The sequence below is a fragment of the Phodopus roborovskii genome, unplaced genomic scaffold (genome assembly GCF_943737965.1).
Source record: "Phodopus roborovskii unplaced genomic scaffold, PHOROB, whole genome shotgun sequence".
Classification (NCBI taxonomy): domain Eukaryota; kingdom Metazoa; phylum Chordata; class Mammalia; order Rodentia; family Cricetidae; genus Phodopus; species Phodopus roborovskii.
In genome coordinates this window covers 46953182-46976637 of record NW_026126511.1, presented here as the reverse complement: position 1 = coordinate 46976637, position 23456 = coordinate 46953182, and the positions used below count along the sequence as shown (strand labels likewise).

At 46.6% G+C, this 23456-nt stretch overlaps 1 protein-coding gene across 1 annotated transcript; it reads left to right on the top strand.

Moving 5' to 3' along the window:
* The first annotated feature begins 493 nt into the window (after positions 1 to 493).
* Positions 494 to 12213, top strand: Trim35 (tripartite motif containing 35). The gene is made up of 6 exons (XM_051195481.1): positions 494 to 1012; positions 5845 to 5940; positions 6983 to 7213; positions 7712 to 7734; positions 8506 to 8624; positions 9362 to 12213. The coding sequence occupies exons 1-6, from the start codon at positions 509 to 511 to the stop codon at positions 9961 to 9963; spliced, it is 1575 nt and encodes a 524-aa protein (XP_051051438.1). The 5' UTR covers positions 494 to 508; the 3' UTR covers positions 9964 to 12213.
* Positions 12214 to 23456: the final 11243 nt, after the last annotated feature.

Below are 23456 nucleotides of genomic sequence, written 5' to 3'. Positions count from 1 at the left end.
TATCCCTCTCACTCGCTCTTTTCACCGAGATCACCATTTTGCTTACGCAACTCATTTATCCAACTACAAGCCTGGGATCGCAATTTGTCAGGTCTTAGCGCCACCTTGAGACTGCAGTAAGCCCGACCAAAGTCAGTGAACGACCTATGTGAGGGTTTTGAGAAACCATCCCCAGTACTCCAGGACCCAGCCAGGAGGTAAAACACGAACGTCCACTTCCATTTATACTGGGAGTCTGAGACTCTGGGAATTATTTAAGGATGGCTGCCCTCGGCTTCATTTTCCATTCCACAACGAAAGCGTCGCAGTGCGGTTAGGAACAAGATCCTTCCGCGCAGCACCTACGTGGATTGCCCGGGAGCGAGCCCAGACCGCGGGCCACACCTCTTCCGGGAGACCCGCACAGACAGGAAGTGGGTGGGTCCGTTCCCTCAAAACGCATTCGCTATAGGTTGGAGCTGCAGTTGTTGTCTGCTTTGTGGCTCAGGGACAACGCCCGCGGCTAAGCATGAAGGCGGCTTCGGTGGTGACCACAACGGCGGCTGCTGCTGCTGCGGCGGCGGCTGCTGCTGCTGCGATGGAGCCGGGCCCTTCTGTGTCTCCGGGGCCTTCGCGCTCCTTCAAAGAGGAGCTGCTGTGCGCTGTATGCTACGATCCGTTCCATGACGCGGTGACGCTGCGCTGCGGCCACAACTTCTGCCGCCGGTGTGTGAGCAGCTGCTGGGAGGTGCAGACGACGCCCTCATGCCCGGTGTGCAAGGAACGAGCGGCTCCCGGGGAGCTGCGCACCAACCACACGCTCAACAACCTGGTGGAGACCCTGCTGCGGGAGGAGGCCGAGGGCGCGCGCTGGACCGGTCGCCGATCCCCGCGCCCCTGCCGAGCGCACCGCGCCCCTCTTACGCTCTTCTGCCTGGAGGACAAAGAGCTGCTGTGCTGCGCCTGCCAGGCCGACCCCCGACACCAGGAGCACCGCGTGCAGCCCATTAAGGACACTGCTCAGGACTTCCGGGTGAGCATCTCGCCACCCCCATCCAGGGCCTCCCCCTCCCCCGGGCCCAGCCACCTTCTTGTCCTCGGTCCAGGCCCCTCCGGACAATGCCGGAATGCTTCCACCCTCAGACATTCGGGCTTGGTATGACCAGTTTAGAAGTGGAGGCCAGGCCCTAGCTCGCTCGAGTTCTGAGGCCTTGAGATTTCCCCAGGCAAGTGGGCCCCCACGGGTTTCAGAGCCATAGGACAGGCCTGTGGCGCTGGCCCGCTCGCTGCCTTACTCCGATTACTCTTTTAGCGTCCAAATATCTGGAGTTCCAGGTGGCTATAATTAGACCAAGAGCAGTTGACATAGCAAAACTAGCATGGGGAAGGGTGGGTGTCGGTGCTGCGGGAGATCAAGCTCGGGCCTCATACATTCCAGGCAAGTACTTTCCTCCACGCAGCTGCACCCCCAGCCTAGTTTTGGTTTTGAGCCAAGCTCTTAAATTAGCCAGGCTGGCCTTGAACTTGCTCTCTGCTTGCCTCAGCCTTGTGAGTGGCTGAGATTACAGGCCTGTGACTGGGCTTTGTTCTAAAACAGAAAAGAAAAAAACAAATAAGGTCAGCCATTTTCGAAAACATTTGACCTAATCGCTGAGAAATGCATGCTCCATTGCTTGCCAAAGCATTTATACTGACTTAACAACTTTTTAGAGGAGTTTCTGAGATGTCCATATTACTCTAGCAGTGTCTTGTAACTTCTATGTTTTATAGCTACTAATGGACTGAAACCAGTAAATTTGTTTCCCCAGCTACTAGTACATGGGTCAGACCTGCAGTTGGGAGGGCCCAGGTTAGCTGCCAGGAAGCCTAACTAGTGAAGGGGAGGCATTGCAAGAGCCCAGGGTGCTTGATCTTCAGACACCCTTGCCACCCTTGTGAGATATCTTTATTGAGAATCAGCACGGCTGGTTGCAGTTCCTTACTGACCCCTACTGGAGGGGGTCAGACAGACTCCAGCTACATGTGTGTTGCTCCAGGCATTTGTTCAGCTGAGGCCCATACCACTCCTGTTCCCACTTCCACCAGTAGAAATACTCGCTCTCTATTTGGCATAGCTGAAGTGGGCAGTCTGGAGACTTGGGTCCTGATTTGCATTCCCTGGGGCTGGCAGAGTTACAGTTTCCAATGGGTGGTGTCCCCAGAACGAGTGGGGGTGAAGCCTCAACCAAAGCCAGGGGACAGGGAATGAGGGCCTGGAGGCAGCCTTTTGTTCTTGTACAGGGAGGTCTCAGGGACACTGAGGAGACAAGATCAGTGTAAATATTCCCACTCTCGGAGCTTATCGCAAATATCTGAAGGATGTAGAGGCATTAACCAGGTGAAGGGGTCTAGGGGAAATATTTGTAAGCAGATGTTATAGCATGTAGAAGGTCCTAAGAGAGAGCATTAGACGCCAGGTGAAGCCAGGAGGCCCAAGTCTTGTCCTTCGTGTTAGAATGTGATGAGGGGCCAGTGAGTTCAGCCTGAGTCTAAGGGCAGGAGTGGGCTAGTCTGAAAGATCCCGGAGGAGAGTACAAGCTGTGTGCTACACAGCCCTTTCATGTATTCATTTGTGAAGTAAACACCGTGAACCCTGTATATGCCACACTCTGTTCCAGGTGTTATGGCTGCTTAGGTCTGTAAGACAGCTTCTCTGTCCTAGTTAATTTCATGATATAGCATAGGGTTGTTCGAGGGAATTTCAGTTGAGGGATTGTCCAGAAGGGATTGATGATTAGTGTGGGAGAGCCTAGGTGGAGTGACTTGGAAAGCAACATACCTCCATGACTTCCACAATTTCTGCGTTAGTTCTTGATTTCCTGTCCTGACATCTCTGGGTGATGGAGTGTGATCTGAAGTATAAACCGGAATAAACTCTTCCCTGTTACTTTTGGTCGTCATGGTAACAGAAAGCAAACTAGAACACTCTGTTTCTGGAAGTTGACATTTCAGAGGAGTGGGTGAGGCAGTTGGTAGATGAGCATGGTTCTGTGTGGTTGGGTATGGGTGTGGGGTGAGGGAGCAAGTAGCATGGGAAGACCTACCACAAGGTAAGAGTGGAGAGATTGCCAGACTAAGCATGGCCCGTGGCCTTAGGGACCCCCAGAGGTGGGTGTTTAGAAAGATCCCTTTGGCTACCATGTGCTAATCCAGCAGCAATAATCTTTGAGGACTTACTTTACTCTGTGTTAGATCCTCTTAAGTATTAACAGAACTTAATGTCCACAGAAACCCTGAAGCTGTGTGATGGTTAATCCGCCTGTGACAGTAAAGTACAACTCCTTGAGTATCTGAATGTGTTCCAAGAACGAGACCCTGGCCCTATCAGTGAGGGAGTTCTTTCACAGTTTGATGGCCTCATTAGTAGGTGGTAAGTTAGGAGGTGGGGCCCAGTTGGAGGAAGGCAGTTTGTGGAGTGTGTCCTTGGGGGCTGTATCTTGTACCCACTTTTTCTGTTTGTTGGCCACCTCTGCTCTGCCACCCCCAACACCTGTGATGGACCTAACTGACACTCCTGAAACTGAGCAAAATGAAGGGTTCTTCTCTTTTGTTGTTCTGTTAGTTTTGTGGGCCATAGCCCTAGAGAAGTAATAAAGGCCCTGTGTGATGGTGTTTTTTATTACTGCTGCTGAGCAGATCAATTCATAAGACACCGAGGGGGATGTTAACAAGCCTGGACTCTGTCCTATACACAGTGGGACCTGATGGAAGGGCTAACAAGATTTAGAACATGTCATAGCTGATCAACCAGGGCTCAAGAAAGAACCTGAGTGCTCAAGGGACCTTAGAAAGTCCTCAGGTTTGGATAGAGTACACTTCTCTTTTGTGTGTAAATGGGGGGTGGAGGGTAGGTGACAACCTTTCCTAGATCTCTCTCTACCTTTACATTTTAAGACCAGGCCTCTCATGGTTCTGTAACTCCTTGATTCAGCTACATTTATAGGCCCTTGAACTCCAGGGATCTAGTGCTGGCCTTACAAGTGTGAGCCACAGCCCTGTGGAAGTAATGAAGGCCATGTGTGTTAGCTTTTTTATTACTGCTGCCGGGCAGATCCAGTCTTTAAATCCCAGTTCCTCTGCTCTTGCAGAGGGCCTGAATTCTGGTTTCCAGTACCTACATGGTATCTCACAGCAGTCTGTAACTGGTTCCAAGGGATCTGACCTTCTCTCTGATCTATGGGTACCAGGCATACATGCAGGCAAAGCACTCACACATGTAAAATAAAAATCTTTAAAAAGAAAGCATTGGCACTAGACAGGTGTTTAAGTGCCTTCCTTAAATGTGTGTGTGTGTAAAGTGGTTTTATTTTTAAATATTAAACAGGATGCTAGAGAGATGGGTTAGTGGGTACTTGTTGAGTGCTTGTTGAGTAATGCGATTATTCCCAGAATAATCACATTACCTGGACTTTAGCCTGGAGGGGGGGGGTTGTGGATGGATGGGAACACTGGGCATTGAGGAAGAGCCAGATGGTCAGGGAGTTTCATGTGTCTCCTGGTAATAAAATCTCACCAACATGACTGCCTAAACATGGGCCGAACAGGCACATGTGTTCACACCAATGGATGCTCCAAAATGGATAGGGGAAGGACCACTAAGCCTCAACCCTACACAGAGAACTACAGGCAACATAGTCTTCTCCAGGGAAGAGCACACTGTACCCAATGTTCTGCAATGAAAAACACATACACAAGTAACACTACAGACTGAGCAGTTAGTATTTAGGAATATGTGTATATAAATATATTCATGTGATGAAAATTTTTAAAAAGCTATGAAATTGAAAGCAAATGAAGGTTTAGAGAGAGGAAAAGGTAGGAAAATGTTAATTTTACTATCTCAAAAATAAAGAAAAATGACAGATAATAGTGGGGAGTGATTGAGTGAGATACCTACCTAGCATACCTCTCCAGGCTTCAAGTGCATGTGGACACACATGTACCATTTTTTTTTTTTTAAGATTTTTTTTAAAAAAAATTTATGCGTACAGTGTTCTGCCTGCATGTAAGCCTGTACACCAGGAAGGGGCACGGGATCTCATTATAGATGGTTGTGAGCCACCATGTGGTTGCTGGGAATTGAACTCAGGACTTTGGAAGATCAGCCAGTGTTCTTAACCTCTGAGCCATTTCTCCATCCCTAAAATGTTTTAAGTACAAAGAACTTGTTGGGTGTGATTGCTTATGCCTGTGACCCCACCACTTGGCAGAAGGATCACCATGAGTTTAAGAAAGAACAGTTTGGCTGCCTAGTGAGCCAACCTGGCCTCTGGAGTAAGACCTTGTGTCGGATAATGAAAAAAAATAGAAACATACATGAGTTTGCTGATGAAAGTATTTCCTGTGGTCCCAGCAGCATTAAAGGAAAAGGTGGTGTATGGAGGCATGTTCAGGTAAGATCTCACTTGAATATTTTTGCCTCTGGAGAAATGACTGGAACCATTTATTTTGTCAACCCTGTTCAGACTTGCTGTAGATAAGTCCAGTGTGGGGAATTCCTGAAAGAACCAGTGGCCAAGCCATCTTGATGGTATCCCCACAGCTCTGTGGTTCTAGGAGCAGCCATAGGCTGCAGCTGGCTGACTGGAATCCCTGAACCTTGCTTTCCAGCTGCACCATTGTTCTTCGGTGCTGGGTTAGAGGACTGAGACTGAGGCAGGACACGTGCGGTTCAGGGTTGGAGCTGTATCCAGCTTCCACATGTGCCTACAGCTTTTGGAGCACATTGACTTTTCTGGCTTGAGGTTGGACTCCACAGCGGAACTCCATCTGTGAACAGGTATGCCTGGCCTCTAGTGCTAACGTGTCTCTGTATTCCCACATCAGGCCAAGTGTAAGAACATGGAGCATGTGCTTCGAGAGAAAGCCAAGGCCTTTTGGGCCCTGCGGCGTACCTATGAGGCCATCGCCAAGCACAATGAGGTGAGTGAGTGCTGGCGCAGGAGGGAGCATCCAGGCTATTGAGAGGTGAGGAAAGAGGAGCCCCTGGCTTGGCTGCCTCAGAATGGGTCCCCACTGAGGCTTCATTCCGTGTCCTTGGATACCAGTGGGGCCACTCTGACACTCTGACTAAGGACATGGTCAGGCCAGCAGCCATAGGAGTGCATCAAGAAGCCATCTTCATCATCTTCGCTATGAGTTAATGATAACCTCTGTAGGTGTCACATATTACCAGTGCTGACCTGGGCTCATTAGATCATGTGATACCTTCCAGTCCCGTATGTACGTCCCGGCTATCCTGTCCCATCTTCAAAATGCGCTATGCCTGTCCAGCTTCCCACCTACCTCAACTCTCCAAGGACTGGAGCTTGCTTTGGTAAACCATATCAGCTGTGCCATTCTTGTACCTAAACTGCCCAGTGGTGGCCCTTCCCCCTGAATCTGAAGATTGTCTTGCCCTAAAACCAAGAAGCACAGCAGGAACTGTGGAGGATGCTGTTGGCTTGCTTGCTAACAGGCCAGCTTAGAGCTAGCTTTCTTACAGACTTCAGGACCACCTGCTTAGAGCATGTCCTCTCATAGTAGGCTGGGTTTTCCTACATTATTAACAACCTAGAGTCCCCCACAGATGTGCCCATAAGCCCATCTCATCTAGGCAGTTCTTCAGATGAGATGTTTAATCCCAGCACTGAGGAGGCAGAGGCAGGTGGATGTTTGTAAGTTTGAGGATAACCTGCTCTATGTAGTGAGCCTCAAAAACAAAAAGTTATGTTTTACACACTCAGTTATATTCTTTCTGTGAGCCTTTGAAGCTCGATGTACTAAATACTTGCCACAATTATACCAAATAGCTATTCGAGCCCTCCTTTAACTCTGGACCTATAGAGGTTCCCTGATCTTTATCTCTAGGGGTTCCTCATGTCACACCTAGAACCTTGAGTTGCTTTGCTGAAAATAGTCACCAGCCAGGGGCAGCCCAAACCTTGGCTCCTAAACTTGAGGGCTTCTTCCTGCTCTGCTGCAGGTGCAGACGACTTGGCTGGAAGGCCGCATTCGGGATGAGTTTGACAAGCTCCGAGATTTCCTGAGGGTGGAGGAACAGGCCACCTTGGATGCCATGAAGGAAGAGAGCAGAAAGAAGCACCTGCTGGCTGAGGAGAAGATGAAACAGCTGGCAGAACAGACTGAAGCCCTGGCTCGAGAGATTGAGCGTCTGCAGATGGAGATGAAGGAAGATGACATGACCTTCCTCATGGTAAGAGGCTCTGGATCTGAACCGAGGGTAGGAACAGGTCAGGGACCAGCAGCTCAGACTGCCATCCTGTTCAACAGGCTTCCTGTGGTGCTGCGAGAACCTCCTTGTGCCAAAGCAGTGGCTCGGCACCTCTGAAAGGATTCCCGCCACCACCACCACTCTACTAAATAAATCTTGTTTCTTTTTTTGTTGGTTGGTGGTTTCTCTCTCCCCACCCTCAATAAGTGGTCTTTTAAATTGTGTAATAATTTAAACTTTAAAAAATGTATTACATTTTTATTTATTGTAGACAGGTGTCTTAGGGTTTCTATGGCTGTGAAGAGGCACCATGACCACATCAGTTCTTATAAAGGGAAACATTTAATTGGGGCTGGCTTACAGTTCAGGGGATTAGTTCATTGCCAGGATGGGCAGTAGACATGGTACTGGAGAAGGAGTCACATCAGAAATTTCCTGCATTTTCTTACTCTGTGACTGTGCTTTTTTCTTTCTTTCCAGAAACACAAGAGCCGAAAACGCCGGTAAGTTGTCAAGCCTGATGGAGGGTGGGGGTGGGCAGACAGAAAGCCAGGGCTGCCTGTCCAGTGCCTGACGGGCCAGGCAGCTATTGTATCCAGTTGGGTAGGATCCAGAGGGAATGGTAGAGGCCAGCCAAGGGGAGCTCTTTAAAGGCATTCCAGTTCTGGTTGGCATGGAGGCAGAGAGTTGTTTCGGAACATAGAGGGTCGCTGATCTCCACAGGGATTTACAGAAACAAGCATATGACTTGTGTTTCTCAGTTTTCAGCAGGCCTGGATTTTGGCTGGCTGGCTTCTTCTGAGAGCCTTGGCATACATTGTTGTGGGTGGATGCTGGTTGGGCTCTCCAGAGTGGATAAGGAAGTGTTGTGTCCTGTCTGAAGATGGGAATGAGCACTCTGGGCTGTGATGATTTCCCATCTCTTTGCAAGCTCTCAGGTGAAGGCCAGTCAACACTGGCTCTTTTGGATTCAAGTACTGTCAAGATCTCTCAGGAGTGGGCAGATGGCTTAAGTGTGATTTCTATCCATGAGGATGGCAGCTAGATAGGAGAACCTCCCATTGTGTCTCCCAGTTGTTCAGGATTGAGCCTTCCTGCTGAGGGGTTATGGCTGCCTAGTGGGCTCCTTGCTCAATCCAGGTTTGCCTTGGGACAGATGACCACAAAGCTTAGATGTGAGGCATGGGAAGCAGTCTTGTTTTGTTTGTAGTAGACTTGGCCAGGCATGCCTGCCTGGCTCCAGCTCCAGCTGATGCCCAGCCTTTCTTTTCCAGGCTCTTTTGCACTGTGGAGCCAGCTCCTCTCCAGCCTGGCTTGCTTATGGATGCATGCAAGTATCTGGACTCCCTGCAGTACCGTGTCTGGAAGAAGATGCTTGGATCTGTGGAATCTGGTAAGGACATGCAGCAAGGTGCTCCAGGCAAATGGAGACCATCCTGTGCTGCAGAGAACCGGCCAAGCTTTTCAGCTCTTCTCCCTGCAGCCTTTTCCAGGCATGCCCAAGGCCCCTGATCTGCCCTCTTCTGCCACTCTTGAGAGATGCTAACACTCCTTTCTATATTCGTAACTTTAACATTCATGTTGGAAAACTCCAAGGTCATTCTGACTCTTTCCTGCCAGCGAGCCCTGGTTTCATGCCTACAAATGGCAGTGGCCCAGGGGAGTGTTACTTGATCCTCTTAGGTGTCCTGGGAGTGTGTGAACCTTCCTACTTCTAGTCACTTGCCTGTGTTGGTCTTTTAGCCAATTTGTGGTCCTCTGTCATGTCTATTATGACAGTTTTGGAGGCTAAAAAGCTCATTGCCAAGAAATTGGCAAAACCATGCCCCTCAGATCTGTGGTATTTGCTGGCATTGCTTAGGTGTCCTTGGCTTGTGACTGACTTCTGCCTTGGTTGGTCACAACATTTCTTTCCCTAGTGTGTGTATCTCTAATCCATTTCTAAATAAGGTTACATCCTGAGATACTGGGGCTTGGGACCTAACATACCTTGGTGGGGGTGGGAGGAGTCAAGTTTGACCTATACTACCCCAGCAGCCCAGGGCAGTTCCCTGCATGTGTTGGGGCAGTCTGGTAGAAGAAAGGTGTTCAATTTGCTGACTTTTCCCTTCTCCCTCTCTCTGTCTCCAGTGCCCTTCAGCTTGGATCCCAATACAGCTGCTGGTTGGCTCAAAGTGGCTGATGACCTCACAAGTGTCATCAACCATGGCTACCGAGTGCAGGTGGAGAATCCAGAGCGTTTCTCCTCGGCACCCTGCCTGCTGGGTTCTCAGGTTTTCTCGAAGGGCTCCCATTCTTGGGAGGTAGATGTGGGTGGCCTGCCGAGCTGGCGAGTAGGTGTGGTGAGGGTGCAGGCTCATGCACAGGCACAGGCTCAGGCAGATGTAGGTGGTGAAGGCCACTCACATAGCTGCTATCACGACACACGTTCGGGCTTCTGGTACCTATGCCGTACACAGGGTGTGGACGGAGACCACTGCATGACTTCAGACACAGCCACCGCCCCTCTGGTCCAGGCCATGCCACGCCGCCTGCGTGTGGAGCTGGAGTGTGAGGAGGGTGAGCTGTCCTTCTATGACTCTGAGCGCCACTGCCACCTGTATACCTTCCATGCCCACTTTGGGGAAGTAAGGCCCTACTTCTATCTGGGGACCTCTCGGGGTGATGGTCCCCCAGAGCCTCTGCGCATCTGCCATCTGCGAGTCTCCATCAAGGAAGAACTGGACATCTGAGCTGCCAGAGTCTGCTGAACACTGGGCTGTTTTGTTCCAACATCTTCTGGTAGCCCACTATTGACACCATTCAGCATCCTGTATCCTGTCTTTTCTGTAACTTCACATCCTCTTGTGCCTCTGTCTTTATTTTTGGTTGCTTTTCTGCCCCCAAAGTCAAGAGCCATCCAAGAGATGCTTGGTGAGCCTGGGCACCATTTAGAGTCATGGCACTTTCGGGATGTGGGTTTTCTGATTTCCTTTGTCCTTCTAGAATTGCTGATGAAGATGTTTTCTTGTAGAATGTACATCTATAAATGTAGGTGTGACTGTTTTTAGAGATGATCAGGCCAGCCTATCAGAGATGCTTCTTGTTGAGTCAGTTTGTCATTTCTATTTCCCTATCAGGCCACACAGGGGAGCCCCAGGGGTAGTTTTGTAAGACAGTAAGACAAGCTAGGCATTGGCCGGCCTAACTGGGTGGTGTGACTTTTGGCAGTTGGTCTAAGGCCCAGGAGTTCCTCTGTTTGTGTGATGGTTAGGACAGGAAGGCCCTGGCCTGCTCTGTGGGAACTGTGTAGGGTGTGGGGTACTCTGGCATACAGCTCAGAGTTAGTGGATGTCACAGGAAAGGCCGCTCTAAGGCTTTTGGCAGTGGCTAAGGATTGACCAGTTTCAAGTCAGTGACAGGCAGAAGCAACAGAACGCAGGGAGAAGAGAAGATAGCTGATGCTGCCTGGGCACGGACCCAAGCCCTGCTCCTCATTCTGAGTCAGAGCTTCTAGGTGGCATGCAATTGACCCTGGTTGACCAATCAGGGTCCGTTCATCCTTTGAAATTGTCCAAAGTTTCTAGAACACTTTAAAAACATTGACCTGTTTTTGCTCCTCCTCTCTGTCTCTCTCTGGGCCTTAGTTTCCGTGTCTGTGAGTTACTAGTGGTCTTGGAAATCATGGGAGAAGTTCTGAGAAGGGGCTGTTTCAGTTAGGAACTGAAAGGCTCCAGATTGCAGTCTGACAACCATGGGGATGGGAGAGTCCTGTCCCTCTGCCCTCTCGTCATTGGCTTCAGTCCACTTGTTCTTGCTCTGTTCTCTACCAGGTTTCACCCCAATTTGTCCTTTGTGTTTACCTCCACATTTTCTTTCTCAGTCATGCTTGTAGATGGAGTCTAATTGCTAGCTACCAAGCCCCGAGGAATATTGTAAGGAGAAATATCTTCCCAGGTGCACTGTTGTAATCAGGGACACATTACTGACCTAGGACTTGGCATCCCATTTTCAGCCTGCACCCCTTATTACATAAGCCTGAAGTTTTAAACCATGCCACTCGCCCACTAATTGGCTATAAATGGGTCATTTGCATTGCTTCTCTGACAAGTGGGGCCTCAGAAGAAACACTACAATGCAGGCCAAACTGGGAACAGGGATAGCGTTGGCAGATGCTTGGGCACTTTGGGATCCAAGTAGGTTTGAAAGGAAATGCCCTTGGTGTGGTGCTTTCTGTTTCTACACAAGGAACTTTCTCTGAAGTTACTGTTACAATGAGCTTTTTATTTTCACTTTAATTCTTTTGAAATAGAGTAATTTCAGTGATCTAGACTCCTTTAGAAAAATTTTATTGAACCCACAACTAACAATGTTTTCTTTCAGTGCTTTTGTAAACACAGATTCCTATTGTAATTTGTACCTGACCTGATGCTTTCCATTGTAAGATTTCATGGTGTGCAGTGAATGTACTGTTTAGTTTGTAAGTTGGTGGACATTTGACTTGTTGCAGCTTTTTTTAAGCTATTATGAGTACAGCTGCTATGAAATTTGTGTGCAAGTTTTGTGTGGACGTGTCTTTTTTTTTTTCCCCCCCTTCTCTGTTGTATACCTTGGAGTTTGTTTTCCAGGTCATATGATAATTATATTAAACCCTTTGAGGACTTGCCAAACTGTTTCTAATAGAGCCGTACCATTTTCTACTCTCACCAGCAGCAGATGAGGGCTGGGTTGTAACACATTCTTGCCAGCACTGTCTGCCCTCTAGCTTAGCTATCCTGGTGAGAAAGCAGCTTGTCTCATTTGACCTGTAGCTGCCACCCCTGACGGCTGGAAACGGAACATCTTTTCTCATGTCTGCTGTGTATCTACTTTTAAGAGACTTCCAAACCTTTGCCCCTTGGGTTGTCTGTCCTCTCATTATGAAGTTTTATGAGTTTGTTATGCATTCTAAATAAAAGTTCCTCTGTCAGATAAATTACTTATAAAAACTTTCCTCCTATTCATTGAGTTTTTTTTTTTTTTTTTTTTTTTTTTTTTTTAAGGGCCTGGAGAGATGTTTCTGATTAAGAGCCCATGATCTCTCCGAGGGTCTGAATTCAGTTCCCAGCACCCATATTGAGGGGCTCACAACCACTTGTAATTCTAGCTTCAGGGATTTGACACCTAGTACCTGCATGTATGTGTGCACATACCCCCATAAAGACACATGAATAAGTAATCTTAATACTTATGTGTTTATATGCATGTGTCTATGTACAAGTGCCTCTAGAGGCCAGCAGAGGGCATCAGGTCCCCTGGGAAATGAACTTTGTTCTTTAGAAGGGCAGCGAGTACTCCTAACTGCTGAGCCATCTCTCCTGCCTCTTTGTACTTTTTAATGATGCCCTTGGAATTCAGGTGTCTAAAACCGTGGTGATGTCCAGCACATTTTCTCTTTGCCTTTCTTGCATCTCCTCAAGATCTTGGCCATTGCCCTGTAGCACATGCAACACAAGAGCTGTATTTTGGCTCAGACGTGGAGCTGTGCTGTTTCAGGCCCTTGTCCTCATTTCATACCTTCATTACTGCTAAAGGTGGCCCCTGTTCAGTCTCCCCTTTTGCACTCCTGTATGGTTTCTAGAAGAGCCATCCTTGCATGTCCTCTTGGTCACCCTAAGTGGCTCCATACCCAAACCTGGGTGAATTTCTCAAGCACAGTATTCAGAGGGCCTATTGCCTGGCCCTGCCTTCATAAACAGGGTTTCCTGACTTACAAGATTCCAGCTGGGTGAAACTTGGTACCCTTCAGGCATGCCACCTGCTATGTACAGGGCCATTGTCATGACAGAAACCTGACAAGACTGGGTCCTTGGAGGCATTGCCTGCCTGCCCACACTGTCCTCAGTGCAGTGTCACTTGGAGTCTTTGGGACCCAGTCACACCAGGGGACATCCTTGAGTGTGCAGTGGCTGTTTTTTACCTTGCTCCCTCTTGCTTCTGGAGGGTGGAATTTCAACAGAATATGATCTTTGGTTCAATATCAGAACAATAGACGTCTCTGTGACTGGCTAGCAATAAGACTGTCACTGGGGTCTCATGTTTAGCCCTGGCTGGCCTGGAACATGCTTTGTGGGCCAGGGTAACCTTACAAGAGGTGTCCCTGCATCTGCTTCCCAAGTGCTGGGATTAGTGTGCAGCCACACCCAGCATAAGATTTATTTTTATTTTTTATTTATCTTTTTAGATTTATTATCTATACAGCATTCTGTTTGTATGTTTGCCTGCAGGCCAGAAGAGGACACAAGATCTCATTATACATGGTTGTGAGCTACCATGTGGTTTCTGGGAATTGAACTCAGGACCTCTGAAGGAGCAGCTGGAACCCTTAACCTCTGAGCTGTCTCTCAGCTCCTCAAGATTTTTTTTAAAGATTTATTTGTATTGTTTATGTATGTGTGTGCCTGCAGGGGCCAGAAGAAGATGTTAGGTCTTGAGGCTGGAGTTGCAGGTATGCAGCAGCTGCCTAACATGGGTGCTGGATCTGAACTCCATCTTAGTCACAGAGTGATCTCCAACCCTCAAGCTTTCTTAACACCTTAGGAACATATCAAGCGCTCCCAGCATTCTCTTAGCCCTTAGCCTACATCATCTCCATGACCTGGAGCTCCCCTACCTGCCACTGTGACTTGCCCATATTAGTTTCCTTGATGAATGTAGGAGCCACATGTTCACCTGTCCTATCCTAGATCCAGGGATGTCACTGGACCCACTGGACGGCTATTGGGTGGGTTATACTGTTGGGTGGCCCGAGGAGACCAGCAATTCATCCCAGACAAGGTACAGTCTAAAGGGACACCTGCTGGACAGTGACTTCATGGGGTTACTTCCAGATACATGAGTAGCTTCAAGACAGCTGTACCACCTTAAATCCTGCCCAAGTGTGGCGTGTGGCTAAAAGGCTCAAAATCTTCATTGCTGGAACTTTAGAACAGCTTGTTGGCAGCTCCAGCAAAGAATGCCCTCCCCAGCCGTCGTTTACTGCTTATGCCACCTTGCAGAGAGGGACTATGATTCTTGGTTCTTGAACTTAACTGGGTCTTGAAATAATCTTTTAGTTTAAAAAAAAAAAAAAAACTTTTAAAAGTTACATGTACTTACTTTGGGTGGGTGCCACAGAAACTATATGGAGGCCAGAGGACAACTTGGGCTTCTAATCACCATGTGGATCCTGGGGACAAAACTCAGGTTTGGCAGCAAGTGCCTTTACCCACTGAGCTGTCTCACCGCCCCCTCCTGTGAGGGGGCATTTCATCTTGTGGGAAATGGCCATTCAACAACCACATAAGGTTGTTCTGTCCAAGATGGACCACATCTGAAGGTTATAACTGGACTAAAAATGTGTGTCTGTCCAGATGTCTGTACTGGGTGCCATTCCTCGGGAACATACTTCTTTGAGGCCTTTCTCACTGGCCTGGAACTCACCAAGTTGGTGGCTAGTGAGTCCCTTAGGTCTACCCATTTCTCCCTACCCAGCTCTGAGCTTCCAAATACTTTTTAGGTGAGTTCTGGAGATCAAGCTTGCATTCCTGTGCTTACACAGACAGCAGGCTCCTTACTGGTGGAGCACCTCCCCAGCCCAGCACTGAGAAGTTCTCACACTGTCTAGTGTTTTCCCTCTGCCTTTTCAATGCTTAGCCACATGACTGCCATGTCAGCAGTTGCCTGCAGGATTAGCACAGTGACAGGTGTGTAGAGAGGCCCAGCAGTCTGTTGTCACATCTAGGGGTGTAGTAGATGGCATCTGCTTTTGTGTATGGTGTACAAAAACATCTCTTGAGGATCCATCTCAGGTTATTACCCCATTACTAAGCAATGTGTGGCTTGTCTAGATGTGGTCATGCCCCATAAGACAGGCCATCAAGTCTGTGGTGGTATACACCTTTAACCCAGCACTCAAGAGGCAGAGGCAGGCAGGTCTGTGAGTTCAAAGCCAGGCAGAACTACACAGTGAGTCCCTGTCTTAGAACAAAAGAGAGAAAGAGAAAGAAAATACTGTCTTCATTTGGGGAATGAGAACAGCATACTAAATGTGAAGTTCAGGAGCCTGGGTCCAGGTGCCATCCTTGTGATAGACAGGCTCTGGTCTTTGCAGCATTTCTCATGAGGGCCAGAGGATAAGAATATCTGCCCTCAGCTGTTAGGGGACTCACTGGGGCGGTTTAGAGTAAAAATGCCAGGTTTCTTATGTCAGTTAATTCTTCACAAAGTGGTAGATGCTGTATTTTGAAATTGTGATTTCTCAATAACAAATCCCAGAGACAAGGAAGAAGTTGAGAAATGTACATTGTTGGAAGAAGCACATTCAAAACAAAACAAAAAAAAACAAACAACAAAAACACTTCCCCGTTTAAATTTAACAAGGATACATTCAGGGCCTGGAGGCGTAGACCTGTAATCCCAGTTCCTTCAGAAGCCGAGGCAGGAGGAGCGGAATTCCAGGGCCAGTTCAGGCCTCTTAGTGAGACTGTTGTAAGAGAGCGTAGCATTGTGGATGTAGTGTAGTGGGAGAATCATTGCCTAGTGAATATGGAGCCCCACCTGTAATCCCTACTGCCACAAGAGAGTTCACTTTTCAGGAACTGGGGAGGCTGTTAGGTTGTAATAAAATAGGGTCCAAAGTTAAAGAGGCATGCAACATATGAAACCACAAGCACTGAGCAGTGGTGGCACAGGCCTTTCATCCCAGCACTTGAGAGACAGGTAGGAGAATCTGGGTTCGAAGCCAGCCTGGTCCACAGAGTGAGTTCCAGGACAGCAGGGGCTATATGGAGAAACCTGGTCTCAAAACCAAAAGAACACCACCCCTAAAAAACAAACAAAACCCCACAAGTTTCTCAAGTTTTGTGTATTTGATTAGATTATGTTCATGTGGCTGTAACTCCAAAGATACAGTCTCTCATTGCCATTATCCTAGGCAATCCATAGCATCTGTTTTCTCTGTAGTCTACCCAGAAATTTTGCATGTGGCACATACTCTATTAATGAGTGTGTTCTGCAAACACACAACACACACCATAATTTAAGAGCACATTGTCCTGCCCTGTCTAAGCAACCAAACTAGGAGCAGGAAACATAAAATGAATACTATGTAGGTGGAAATATTCCTTCTCTGTAGGAAAGGCTGCTCCTGTCTGGTGTCATACAAAGTTCAATTGGTAGATTTCATGCTTTTTTGCTTAAGTAACATATCTTAGATTTTAAAACAAAAGAAAAGACTAAATCCCTTTAAACCGGAGACTTTAAGAAATGTGTTTCAATCCCAGTCCCCACAAAGGAGTCTAGTAGTCCAGAGGCGAGGTTATGAAATTGGGATGAACAACCTGGGTTCAGGTTCTACCTCCACAGCTGTCACACCTTGGGAGAATAACTTCTTGCCTTAGTTTCAAGTGAAAAAGAAGTAGCATTCCTCTACCCTTAGTGCTTATGGGGGTTATGAGGTGGTGTGTATGTGTGTGTGTGTGTGCGCGCGCGTGTGTGTGTGTGTGTGTGTGTGTGTGTGTGTGCATAGTGTGTGTGTGTGTGTGTGCCCACAAATGCACGCATGCTGCTACATACAGCCTCCTGGGATGTCCGTCTTGATTTTGGAGACAAAGTCTCTTTGGGATTGAGGATTACTGATTAGGCTGGCTGGTCAGTAAATCCCAGGAATCTGCCTATCTCTCCCTTCCGGGCACTGGGATTAGGAGCTTGTCACCAAGCCTTGATTTTTAATGTGTGCTGGAGATTGAATTCAGGTCCTCATGCTTGTGTGGCAAGTGTTTGATCAACTGAGCAATCTTCCCAGACCCAGGATATGAGATTTAAGGTGAGTATGTGTGTACAGTACTAAAGAGTTTGGTACACATTTAGCATCAAACTTACTATTATTTCACTTGGCTGCAGCCATGATATCAGATAAGCTTAGGCATTTGTAATAATTTTTTTGCCCAGGTAATTTCCAGTGCCAGTGCCTTGTGATCCATAGTTGTTACTAGCACAAACCTGTGTCTTTGCTGTATGTGGAAGGGGCTGCTGATTCAAGAACCTGGGTGTGGTACTCCCCAGAGGGTTTGATTTTTGTTCTAGCCCAAAAGGAAAAGACTACAGCGTTTCAGGCAGAGCTAAAAAACAGAGGGGAGCAGAGCTTGAGATTCTGCATATGTCGTTTCTACAATGGCTCACGAGTTCATGGTGAACAATAATACCAGATGCTGCCTCCTGCTCACTGATGGGAGATGCTTTATGGTAGTGGGTCTATTTGGATCTGATGAAGACCATTGTTAGTGATGAGAGATGCTGGGACCACAGTCTCCCCTCTAGGTTTCAAGAGAAAGCTTTTGTGCTTCCCCCAAACCACACAGAAGGGCTGAGGAGATGGTTCAGTACTGACAGAGATGGATGGCCCAGGGCACAGGGAAGCTTTCCTGCCATTTGCCCTTGTTTGTGGTTGTCACTTGGGTGGGTCTCTTCTGCCAGAGAACAGGCTGAGGAATTTGGGAGATGAGGTTTCCATGGAAACTGGGCTGGCTGGTATTTGCATAATTCAGTTTGGAGAACAGACAGTCTGGGAACAATGGGGACCCAGAGGAACATGAGGATACATCGGAAAGAGTCAGGGCGGGGAGCTGGGCTCCACCTCACTGATTTACAGGGGTGTATTTGAATCTGTACCCTCCCAGCTCAGAGCCCGTGGCTGCATGGAGCCCCGCCCCCAAAGGCAGGTGGAGCATGAACAATATCCCCGCAAGAAACCAAGGCATGGCACAAACTGGGGCTGAGTCAATACTGCCTGCCTCCCCCCCCCCCCCCAGAGTTCAGTCACTGGCACAGTCTACCCTCCCTTAAACACTAAAAAGCGAGGATAATTAAAATAAGCTGATGTTCTAGTCCCACCTCAGACAAGGGAGACCTTGGGTGCCTCTTCAGAAGGCCCAGAGGCAACCTAATGCAGCTTTGTGTCCTCAGTAAGTGGGAGCAGAGGAAGCCAGTGACATCGGGCATGATGTCAGCCTGATACCCTCAGAAGAGACCTCCAGAAGATCAGGGGAAACTGAGAAAGAGATGTGAAGGCAATTTCAGTAACATGGTCAGAGGGAGGGAGAGGAGCCAAATACAGGAGAGAGCAGGTGACCAAAGTGCTTGGATTATATACTGAATTGCAGCCCGGCCCCTGGGCTGGAGAAGTTTAGGGTAGTGGGTGAGGCCCAGTAACAGGTCAGGACTGAGTAATGGTGGCCTGGTGGCCAGACCTAATTTGTTGTATTAAATAGGCACCTCGGCCATTTGTCCCATGCTTAAAACCTAACAAACATGTTTTTAGTTCCAAGTTCTTTATTTGTGGATTTTAATTAAATTTCCATTTTCAAGCATTTTGGTTATCTGTTCCCTTTGCATGCTTTGGGCCTCCTGGCTACTGCACGTGATTCCCCTCTGTCCTCTCCCCCTCCCGCCTCTCCTCACAGGGCTCTCCCAGATGTCCCTGCCTCTGGCTATACTCTCCCTCTATCTACAATAAACCTCCTCCTTCCCCAATAACACACCTAGGAGCAGTCATCTTTCATTTCCTTCCCTTTCCTTTTCCTTTTTATGTACTTAATTTTCACTCATTATTGAAGTTGCTTATCACATTCCAACAGACCAGGGCATGTGTTTTGAATTTTAGGTCACAAAACAAATTCTGCCATGTAGAACAGCATTGCAGAAGAATAATAACAATAAAAACTATTTACAAAAGAGTTACAGGAATGAAAAAGAGTACAAACTAGCCCTGCAAATGGCAGGAAAATAAGTGTGAATGGCAAGGTTCTGAATCACCTGGAATTGTTTAAATCATTATGTTTATTTCCTGATCTTGTGTATGTATGTGCCTGTCACATTTGTGGAGGTCAGAGGACAACTCCCAGGAGCCAGTTCTCTGCTACCCTTTTTGTTTTGTTTGTTTTTTCAGGACAAGCCTTCTCCATGCAACAGCTCTGGCTGTTCTAGAACTTGCTTTGTAGATGAGGCTGGCCTTGAACTCACTGCTGACTCTCTAGTACTGGGATTAGAAGTGTGTACCACTACGCCCCGCCTCTCCTCCTACCTTTTGGAACCTGCAGATCAAACAGTTCATCAGTCCTGAGTGCAAGTGCATCCACCTACTGAGCCATTTCCCTGACCCTGAAGGTTATTTTAAGGCAGTGGTTCTCAACTTTCCTGACTCTGTGACCTTTTTATTCAGTTCCTCATGTGGTGACCCCTCACCACCCCAAAATTAGTTCTTGGTTTTTTTTCTTTAAAAACTCAGGAAGTTTCCAAAATATGGACATAACAGGAAAAGTTCAACAAAACTTTTTAGGGAAATGACCACTTCATTATGATTGTATCAAAGGAAACAGCTATGTACAAAAAGATTCTTTCTTGTTCAGCTTTAAAACAAGGAAGATTCAAAAATAATAAATACCAAAGAGTAGGGGGATAGTTAGATTATCAGGCTACTTAATAAAAACTAAGAATATTTCAAGGCAGGAGAAACTAATAATTTGGCTGAAGCAAATATACAGTAATACACTGCCAAATAAATTCAGATTCAAGGGAATAGACAAAGTAACCATAATCTTTTTTTTAAAATTCATACACACACATTTCGATTTAATTAGTTGATTATATAGCATACCCAGAGATGAGGTTGACACCCGACAAGCGTGTCCTAGATCTGTTGTTGTTGGAAGAGTTGTTTACTCCTAGCTTTTGCTCCCTCTCCTTCTCCTCTACTGCACTTGGCCCCTGTGTTCTAAGTTGAGAAATCATTACACTTAGGGCCAGAAAGAAGATAACCGGAACCGAAAACAAGGGTGTAAGAGTAGGAGACTGAATGGTGGCGAGAGGCCTTGAGACAACTTGGCTTTAAGACTGTGGGGTGTTAACGGGCTGGACACCCACTACAGGGGCGGACCCTCTGCAGAGTCCCAGAGAGACAAGCTAGGAGGGAAAACATAAGAAGCAACCCGAAATGGAGTCATCTGAAAAAAACTGCGACAGAAGCCCCTTCCTTGATCCGAGGTCCTAGAACCCGAAGCCAGGAGAGGGGTGGGACTAGGGGCGGGGCTGCTGCTAGTCACCGTGAAATCTCCAGCGGACAACCAGATCTGCAGGGCGGGTGTCCATCCCTGCAGAGCCAGCCACGCCACGTTTACAGCCACTGAAGGGGCCCAGAGGCCTCACCCAGGGATCATGGCTTAGTGAGTAGGGACGCCATTATTGGCCACAGCTACCGGCATGATGTCATTATCACCCAATCTGAAGTCAGTGTCCCTCCCAGACTGGATAATTAATTAGGACTTAATTAACTCTTCTGGCAAAAGAGTCCAACAGAGTGCCAAGGTTTTGTAGGGTGTGTGTGTGTGTGTGTGTGTGTGTGTGTGTGTGTGTGTGTGTGTGTGTGTGTGTGTGTGTGTGTGTGTGTGTGTGTGTGTAGGCATAAATGTATGTTTATTCAGAAGATTATTGGAAGGATAATACAGAGTAATATTATTACACGTTTTCTACTTTGTGGCTTTTGTTATTTGTTTTTGAGACAAGGCCTTGCTATGTAACCCACACTGGCCTAGAACTCACAATCTTCACCTTTCTAAGAGCCAGAATTTCAAGGTACACAGCTACACCCAGTCTACAGTGAAAGGTATTAAGCCTGTCTTTCCCTCAGGATGTGAGATGATTTACAGGATTTTGCCCACATACTTGTGACAGCGTCTTCATCCACTGTGAAAAATTCCCTTTGCACCTATTCTTTAGATCCCTAGTAGTGAGTGGATGCCAAATGGACACTCCACAGGGTCACACCCCACTTTCCAGTATATAAACGTATGCCATCCATGTTACTTGCTGTAAAGACTTGAACCATGTATGTGGTGTTTTATTTTTTAAATAACAGGCTGAATGTTATTAAGTAGGTTGAAATGAACACAGCTGCATATACACTGCATTCCTGTCCAGTTACTCCTTTAGGATAAATCCCTAGAAGACAAACCTGTCAAAGAAAAAAATTCATGTTGCCATGAGCTGGGAGCCCAGTATGTGCCCAGCATAGGTCCTAAGTTAGATCCCAGGAATTAAAAAAAAAAGAAAGAAAGAAAGAAATGAGAACACACATTAACAGAATGCTTTGCAAAATACTATAACTTATGAGAGCCTCTGGTTCTTCACATTCTAATCAAATAAGGTTATCCTTGATAGTTTCATGTATGATGATGGCCCATGAGTAAGTTTTAGCTCTTCGTTCTTTCTTACCCAGATTTCGACTGTTTCTGAGGCTCTATGGGCCTCTTACCAACTCCCTGGATTGTTTTTGCTCTTTGCCCACTTTAATACCAGTCAGGGTGTCTATTGCTTAGTAATCTGTTTTCCAGGGTTAATTTCAGTCTGACCATGTTTTCTTGAATCTATTCAAGTGTACCTAAGTGGCTAGAATTATTTCTGTTAGGCTATCTTTATCCTCAGGCTCATGTTTCCATGTCCTGTATTGACACAGCAACTAGACAGTGTCTCCTATTTTCTTTGTACCACACAGTGTGTATAGTGTGTTCCTGGGACTTTTTTAAAAGGATCACAGCCATCCTTGCTGTTAATTCTGTGACCACTTTTAAAATGTCTTACATAATTATTAGTCAATCCAATTAGTTTCTTACTACAATTTTAAATTTTAATTATTTTTTGTTAAAATAATTAAGGTTTTAGTTAAGGATTTATTAAGATTTCCTTATCAAAAATTTCAAGTTACTCACTTGGGCACAAAGAGACAAATCAAGGGGAGGGTGGTGGGAAGTTTTCTGGCCCCTGTGTTGTTAGCTACTTATTCTAACAATAACAACCATTACTACTGATTAATTGTGGATTACTTTCCAGAGATATTGTACTGAAAATTTTTATGTCAACTTGACACAAGCTAGAGTCATTTCAGAAGAGGGAACCTCAATTTAGAAAATACTCCCATAAAATTGGCCAGTGGGCAAACCGTTGATGCAATTTCCTGATAGGTGATTGATGTGGGAGTGCCCAACTCCCTACAGGCCGTGCCACCACTGGACTGGTGTTCTGGATGCTATAAGAAAGCAGGCTGAACAAGCCTGGACAGCAAGCCAGTAAGCACCACCCCTCCCCTCCATGGCCTCTGTCTCCAGGTGTCTGTGTGATGTGGAAATGTAAGCAAAATAAACCCTTCCCTCTTCTGAGTTTATTATGGCCATGTGCTTTATCACAGCAATATTAACCTTAGTAAGACAGACATTCTGAAAATAAGCACATCATTTTTTGCTGGTGTTGGCACAGGCCCTTAATCCCAGCACTCGGGAGGCAGAGGCAGGCGAACTCTGTGAGTTTTAAGCCAGCCTGGCCTAAGGAGTGAGCTCCAGGACAAGCCAGTACTTTTTCACAAAGAAACCTTGTCTCAAAATAAAACCCAAAATAAATAAATAAATAAATATTTTTCTTTGCTTAAAAACAAAAAAGAATCATCTTGTAGAGATCATGTCTTACTTAGTACATATATAGCTAATTCATTCTTTTAAAAAGCTATTTGCTATCCCAGTATATGGAATTTATCCTTTCCTTGGTTATGTAGTCACTTTGTTATTAGGGAAAATTATTTCTACTATTGACTACTATTAGGAATAAAGCCACAGTATCTGTCCTGTGTGTGTATCAATCAAATCTGTGAGCTGTATCTTTTTATTAAGTTTAGCCTATCTGTAGTAAATGTCATAGCAGATAAGCTTGGTGACATCACACTGTGTCAGACTTCTATTACAGCTCTGCTTGTATTGCTTCTTATGGTCTTTCCCCTTTTTTCTGTGGCTATTTTATTCCAGGCTGCTGTTTCTTCTAAGAAAGGGACTATTTTTTGGTTCATGGGTTTTTTGTTTGTTTGGTTGGTTGGTTGGTTTGGTTCTTTTGTTTGTTTTTATGACTGTAGTCTTAAACAGTTTTTGTTCTCATTGAAGTCAAAGAACGCGGTCTTATATAATTTCTGTTTGTTGCAATTGCTTGTGTTTCTTTGGGGCATTGCATATAACCTACTTTGTTTTCCTTGTTTGGAAGTGGAAGGTAATCCAGAGAAGGGAAGGGAGTGCAGGGCAAATGCTGTACCACTGAGCTACACTGCCAGTCCTTTTTCATGTAATTTTGAGATTGTATCTAAGTTGCCCAGGCTGACCTTGAACTCGTGATTATAGATATGTGCCACCTTGGCTAG